The sequence below is a fragment of the Echinops telfairi genome, unplaced genomic scaffold, assembly GCF_000313985.2.
Source record: "Echinops telfairi isolate 266 unplaced genomic scaffold, ASM31398v2 ScPeMD7_5592;HRSCAF=6446, whole genome shotgun sequence".
In the NCBI taxonomy this organism is placed as follows: Eukaryota; Metazoa; Chordata; class Mammalia; order Afrosoricida; family Tenrecidae; genus Echinops; species Echinops telfairi.
Window position 1 is genome coordinate 28,260,453 of NW_022109491.1, and position 7,332 is coordinate 28,267,784.

The following is a 7,332-nucleotide window of genomic DNA, read 5'->3' on the forward strand; positions in this document are numbered from 1 at the left end:
GCTCGGCCTCAGCGGGAAAAAAGAAGTCGCTGGTCCGGTGGGTTTTCTGGCCGTCGCGCTGGGACAGACACGTCACTCGGATGCGCCGGTGACGTCAGGCCCAGGCGCGAGTTGCGGAACGAGCTCCCGTGGGAGAGCTGCCGCGGGGCCTTCGCGCTCGCTCGCGGCCTTCAGGGTGCACACAGCCGAATAGAGACTCGCTCGAGAAGCGCTACCAGGGTCCTGAAGGTGTTTGAAGAAGCGAGAGCGGAGAAATTCTGGCCGCCATGGCTGCCGTCCACTAACCACCTGTGTCAGGAGGAGCCCTTAGGCGGGCCAATGGGAGCCGCCGGCCGCGAGGATTCTGGGGACTGTAGTTCGGGGTGGTTCCGTGGTCGCCGCCTGCGAAGACCGCCCTGGTCCCGGACCCATCTTCCTGCCCGGTAAGGGGGCTGCGCCTAGAAGGTTGAGCCCAGCTGGCGGCCCCGCGGAGGGATTGGAGCCCGGCGGCGGGGTGCGGACCGCGCTTCTGGGAGTCAACGCGCAGTTTTCATTGTTGGGAACGGGCTCTGCTGACGTGCCTCGGTGGCAGGGAAATCGGGGGAGTTGGAGCCGTGAACCCTTGAGTTTCTTTGCCCTGCCTGGACCTAGGATTTGAGTTAGAGCTGGTGAGAAAGTGAGTTGGAAGTGGGAATGAGGTTACTCCAGGACAAACAATCCGGGACTTCACAGCCCCTGGGGTTATTGGAGCTGCGGGCGTGAGTTCAGGCAGGAGCAAATAGACGAACACACGGTGTTGGTGGGAGCCCAGGTAGGGCTCTAAGACCGGTTTTTAATATGTGTCTGTCTGTGAGAAGTTCTGCACTTCCTGGTCACGGGGAAATCTCGAATTTGCCATGCATGTCAGCTGTCTTTGCTATTGGTAGGGGTTGTAGCCCTGGTGGCTGGCGGATTAAGCACTGGGGTGCTCACTGCAAGATCAGCAGTTCTAAATCACCCAGCGCTCCAGCGAGGAAGACGAGGCTTTCGGTTCCCAAGCGCCGACTCTCACGGGGCAGTTCTACTCTGTCCTACAGGGTCGCTGGGAGTCAGAATGGACTTGATGATAGTGTTTGGGTTTTTGAGTTTAGAGCTATCCCAGATGGTAATTGGAGGGGGTGAGGTGCGGGGCGGCCAGGTCTGGATCTGCTGTGCCTGAGGGTTGGTGAGGCGGTGAGATTGATATTAGCATAATCCCCCTAGCAGGACATTCTGTAGTCTGCTTTGTGACTGTCATCGCCTGGGGTGCTGGGGCCCAGTGGTTTGGGGCTGCCAGGGCTGTCAGGCAGGGCAGAAATTGAGGGCTGTTTAACTGACTGTCCAGATCACCTCCAGCGGCTCTGGTGGCATCCAGCCTTCAGGGATTTCAGGTTTTTACATTTGTGTTAAGAACACATTTTAAACTTTCTCAGCATAGTAGAGTGGAACGCATGACCCCACCAACAGATGTAGCATTTATTAATTCATGTCAAGTCTTGTTTCAGCTACAGAGATGTCCTGAAGATGACATGTTAATATGCTTGTACCATGGCATGCAGGATTGAGAGTTTCATCAGCTATCTTCGTCCTGCTCTTCTTGTTCCATCCAGTACTCCCCAGCCACCCTTTCTGCTTTCCCGGCAGTGGTATTTGGAAGGAGATCCTTGACACCACACCATTCACCAGCAAATACTCCATGATATGTTGCCAAAAGATTAAGATTGTTTTCTTTTTCTTTCCTTTTTTAAAACAGTTTTATTGACACATAAATTACATAGTATACACTTCCTTGTTTATAAATACTTTTATTGGGGGGTTATCCATTATATCAATTGTATCAAGCACATTTGTACATACGTTACCATCATCATTCTCAAGCATTTTCTTTCTACTTGAGTCCTTGGTCTCAGCTCCTCTTTTTTCCTTCCGTTCCCCACCCTTTGACCCTTGTGAGCCCTTGAGAAATTATAAATTATTATTATTTTCATATTTTTAAGGTAATTTTATTGGGGCTCTTACAGCTCTTATAACAATCCATCAGTTGTTTCAGGCATATTTGTACATATGTTGCCATCATCATTTTCTAAACATTTACTTTCTATTTGAACTCTTGGTATCAGCAACTCTTACCCCACTTCCCATCCTCGTGACCCCCTTGATAAATTATAAATTAATATAATTTTCATATCTTACACCTTCCATTTCTCCCTTCACCCACATTTCTTGTTTGTCCCTCTGGGGGCGTGTTAAATGTCAATCATTGTGATTGGTTCTCCCTTTCACCTTCTTCTCCCCACACCTAACCCCTACGCTCATGGTATCACTACTCCCATTACTGTCCCTGAGGGGTTTCTCTGTCCTGAAATCCATGTGTTGAGAGCTCTTATTTGTACCAGTGTACATGCTCTGGTCTAGCAGGATTTGTTAGGTAAAACTGGGGTCATGGTAATTGGGGAAGGAAGCATCAGACCTAGAGGAATGTTGTGTTTCATTGGTGCTATACTGCACCCTGGTTGACTCATCCCTTCCTTGTGACCCTTCTGTGAAGGGATGTCCAGTTGTCTACAGATGGGCTTTGGGTCTCCACTCCGACCTCCCTCATTTGCATTGATATGAATGTTTGTTTTTGGTCTTCTGATGCCTGATATCTGATTGTCAACACCTCATGATCACGCAGGCTGGTGTGCTTCCATGAGGGCTTTGTTGCTTCCCAGCTAGATGGCCGTTTGTTTATCTTCAAGCCTTTAAGACCCCAGATGCTATATCTTTTGATAGCCGGGCACCATCAGCCATGTTCACCACATTTGCTTATGCGTGCGTTTTGTCTTCAGTAGTCTTGTAGGGAAGGTGAGCATCGCAGAATGCCAGGTGTTTAGAACAATTTTCTTGCTTTGAGAGAGGACTTGAGTAGAGGCCCAAAGTCTATCTGCTACCTTAATACTGAACATATAAATATTTGTACATGGACTTATATCTCTCTACATATCCATGCCTATAGTTATACATTTATAAATGGCTTTTGCCTTGTAGTTTTTTCCTTGTATCCTCTATTTCCTTTTACTTTCCTCCTGCCCCACTATCATTTCAACCTTCATTTGACTCTCTGTAATTCCTCTCAGCTACGTTGCACTTCATCAAACCCCACCAGGCATTCTATGCCCTCCTTGCCATCAATTTTAGATCTCTTGCTGTTCCCTTGTCCCTGGTAGTGTTGGTTCCCCCTTTGCTTTCTCCCTCCTCTTCCTCTCCCATGCCCTCCTCCCCCATAGCTCTGGATCTCTTCGTTTTCTCCTCAGGATTGTAAACAATCCAGCCTTTCTTATATAGATAGACATGGGGGGTGGGGGGTGGAAGCACCTATAAATAGTTCCAGGTCTGTCTGCTGACCCTTATGAATGTTTTCCAAAAAGCCTGATGATGTGCCAAGCCCTGCACCCTGAATCAGAAGTCTATTTTCAGAATTCCTCAGATTTCATTGGTTCACTCCCCTTGCTGCTCTGTTGCACTCCCTTCTTGTTTCAGCCTGGTGTGTGTGTGTGTGTGTGTGTGTGTGTGTGTGTGTGTGTGTGTCAGACCAGGCACAAGTCCTGCACTGTGTCTCCAGTGCTGTCCTCCATAGTGCTGTGGGTCGGCGAAGGGATGTTGGGTCTCATGGTGGGGCCATCCTTAAGGTCCTCTCTGTGCATTGGCTGCTCTGAGCAGGAATGTTGTCCTCAAGGCTTGGTGGGCCAGGATGCAGTGTTTTCTCTCTCTCTTACCCTCCCCCTCTTAGTTTGCTTCTGTGTGGTCTGGGCAGACCTGCCACTCTCCCTGGGCTGTAGCTTGAGTGCATTCTTCTTGGGAGGGGGTCAATGTAGCTGGGATTGGGGCTGGCCCCACAGCCCTCTCTGTTCATTTGTTGCTCCATGCTGGTAAGTTGCCCTCAAGGCTTGGCACCCTGGGATGAGGTCTGGTCCCTCTCTCCTTTTCCTGTGGAGACATAACCAAGCTCCTCCCAGTGGGTGGGTTAGTTCCCTGTTCCCCTCTATCCTAGTCATTTTTTCCTCGTCCTTTTTAGTTGGCTGCCATATGCATCCCTGGATTGGGTCTGACCCCTGCCAGAGCACCTGGACCTCACCCCGGGAGCGTATGCAGCATACACTTCAATAGTGCAGTTGTTCAACCATATCAAGGAGAATTGTACAATCATCACCATGTCAATTGATTGTTTTCTGAAACTGTAATCATAATGCTATTATTAAGAGTCAGCCAAACTAAAAACAGTTCCTTAATGCCCCAATACCCAATTTATTTTGAACTTTTACCTTTGTCTTTAAATGGCATTTTACATTTCAAACTGTTTACATAAAGTAGGTGATTCAGGCAGCCTGAGAATATTTTTTGAGGACTTGTACCCAGGAAGACAGACTGGACCATGCCCATCAAAACCTACTTCCTTAAGCAACAGGCTTCCAAACAAAACTCACTGTCACTGAGTCAGCTTACATTCAGTCACCCTGTAATGCAGGGTAGAACTGAGACTAGCTCTGTACCGAACTAGGAAACTCATCTCTCTCTTGCTAGTGGTTCTGAACTGCTGACCGTGCAGTTGGCAGCCCAACATGTAACCATCAAGGCCTTGGAGCAGCAGGTTGGAGAGTGTTTTACAGTTCGGGCTTGGGTTATCAGGTAGGCCCTCTCGTTTTCAGATTCTTTCTGCTAGGAGGTGCAGGTATTGTCAGCTGAGTCATGGCCTTTAGATGGGGTTCATCTGAACTTTCAAAGGGTCAAAGGCACAGTTTGTTTCTTCATGATGATTGCTGGCAGAATGGCCTGGGCTGGTAATTCCTCAGACCTGGGTTGATTGACATCTCTTGAATAATTCAGCATTAATTGAATTTTAATCTGGTGAGGGAGGCCCTCCCCTGGGACTGATAAATGTCAGAATATATTCGTATCTGAATAGCAGAGGGGTTTGTTTGTTTTCTCCACCCTCCCCATAGCCTTCAGAGTCTGCTCCTGGAGTGGGTGTTGGGTTGGAAACACAGCCTTGTGATTGACAGCCCAGTGCCTAGTTAAGCTCTTGACTGTCACCTACAAGGTTGGCATTTCAACCCATTCAGAAGCTCCTGGGAAGATAATTCTGACATTCTTCTGGAAGGTCTCAGCCTTAAAAAAAAACAACCCAGTAGAACAGTTGTACTCTGCACTTGTTTGGTTTGAATCAACTAAATGCAGCTAAAACCAGCAAAAAGGCAGCGGTGGATTGTAGTCTTATGGGCTAAAACCCTGACGTGGGTGTGTGAGAGCCTTTAAAGGTAGCATGACTCCTAAGGATGGAGAGAGTTCTTCTTACAGCCTTGGGACATGGAGAAGGACATCGTGCTTGGTAAAGTAGAGAGGCCGGGAAAGAGCAGAAGGCTCTCAAAGAGATGGGTGGACACAGTGGCTGCACACTGCTCAAGCACGGGAACGTTAGGAGAATGACTCGGGACCGAGCCCTTCTCTTCTGTTGTGCAGAGGGTTGCTATTGGAACAGACTGTACCACCTGCCTGCTCTGGGCTACATGCGGGGTCCAGATGACCACATGAGTGGAGGATTTTGACGGATGGAGTTCAGTGGCACACATGCGCGCACACACACACACACACACACACGAAAAGAGATGGAGGGGGCGTGTTATATGTGTAGAACTCATGCTGAGACTTGGACAACTCAGTTCTGACCCCCAGCTCTTCAGAGCGCAGGGACGTAGGGCATTGAACACAGCTGAAACCTTTTGAGTCAGGCTCTGACTGCCACCTGCCCTATGAGTCTGCAGGGAGATGCAGGGGGCTCTTTCTCCACAGCTATTAGGCTGTGTGCTGTCTTCTGACTCAGCTAGCAGAAACTGATCCGTGCCAGGGAGTTTGAATCCGAGGTGTGTAGGTGTGGGTGCACAGTACATTTTGACGGGTAAGGTAAAGTGGCTTATAGGCCAAAAATGAATAAAGTCCGGAGAACTTGAGTAGACTGGGGCTCCATGATTGTTGAATGAGGGTGTGAGGGGCCAGGATCCCTTCTGAAGCAACTTAGGCTTAGAGCACGCAAAGGGTCCACAGCATAAAGTTGCTTCTCCATCCCACAGGACCCGTATGCGTGGAAGCCAGAGAGGCTATCAGAGCTGAAGTGTGAAGCCAGCCCGGGCAGTAGAGCTACGTCTTCAGATTAAATGACTTCCTCATAGCTGTAGGCGGCTTTCAGAGCAGTGCCTGGACTGCAGCTGGGGGACTTTATCTTCCAAGAGCAGGGAAGATATGGAGACAGAGGAGAACTGGACTCAACCCCAAAAGGCCGAAGGTGAGAGCTGTTGAGAGTTGGGGAGGTGCAGGGGGACATGGCCCCAGGAACAGGTGAGAATGCTGTGGTGCCATGTCCTCCCGTCCCTGGTTCAGAAGAGCTACTCTAGGAGCATTGTGGGAGGTCTGGCTTCTCACAGCTTGTCTTTCTTCCCTTAGGTTTGTCTTCTGAGGAGACCGACTGGCCCCAAGGGGAGAAGGGGCAGCCCATGATCGTGGTGAGTGGGAATTACCCTGTTTTTCTGACCTACAGGCTGATTTTCTAGAGAAGTCGGCTAGAGTATTCCTTACAGGCAAGGATAGCAAGACTTAGTCTTTCCTACTTTAGACTGATGGTCAGGAGAGACGTCTTGCTGATGAAGAGAGGAGGGGCGGTGAAAACGAGGAAGGCCCTCCACTAGCTGGATTGGCACAGTGGCCGCCACGAGGAGCTCACGCACAGCCACACTTGATGAGGGCGCTGCAGGCCGGGCCGTGTCTCATTCAGTTCTGCACAGGCTCCCGAGGACTGGGAATTGCCTCGATGGCACCTAACAGCAACACGCATACCTGCTCTTTCTGAGAGGCAGAAGGCGAACAGCATCCGGGCGTGTCGTGCCTTTGTGTCAGTATCATGTTAGGGTGGCTTCTTCACATCTGCATTCTGTGTTTCTTCTTGGAATATATACTCAAGATTAACATGAAGACTATAGAAACTCTAATAAAATGTCCTGCTAAATATGATGTGCGCCCACATAGACATTATTATCTCATGATGCTATCTTGTACCCTGGGCATGTTTTCACTCTTTAATTATTGAACTTGTTAGAAATGATCATAAAAATAGTTCTTGGGTAGTGTCATGTAGTTTCAACTATCACTTATGCTGTAATAGCCAGTCTTACAAGAATGTGACTTTTTTTTAATTTTCAATTTTAAAATCTTGAATTTAAAATATTCCTTTAAAAACTTGTCTGCTCGGAACAGCAGGGGAGGGGAGTAGCAAGATCCCCAGGGAATGATGAGGGTGGACATTGG

General features: G+C 48.9%; 1 protein-coding gene across 3 annotated transcripts in view; it reads left to right on the forward strand.

Annotated features, from left to right (window-relative positions):
* The first annotated feature begins 348 nt into the window (after positions 1-348).
* LOC101642307 (zinc finger protein 343-like) overlaps positions 349-7,332 on the forward strand; it is a 25,119-nt gene continuing 18,135 nt past the window's right edge. For 2 of the 3 annotated variants that reach the window (XM_045295318.1, XM_045295320.1), the window contains exons 1-3: positions 349-422; positions 6,105-6,316; positions 6,475-6,533. In XM_045295318.1, the coding sequence (XP_045151253.1) occupies positions 6,274-6,316; positions 6,475-6,533 (102 nt within the window). In that variant the 5' untranslated portion in view covers positions 349-422; positions 6,105-6,273. Of the gene's footprint in view, positions 423-557; positions 656-6,104; positions 6,317-6,474; positions 6,534-7,332 lie in introns of those variants that run through there. The other variant, XM_045295319.1, reaches the window with a different exon arrangement.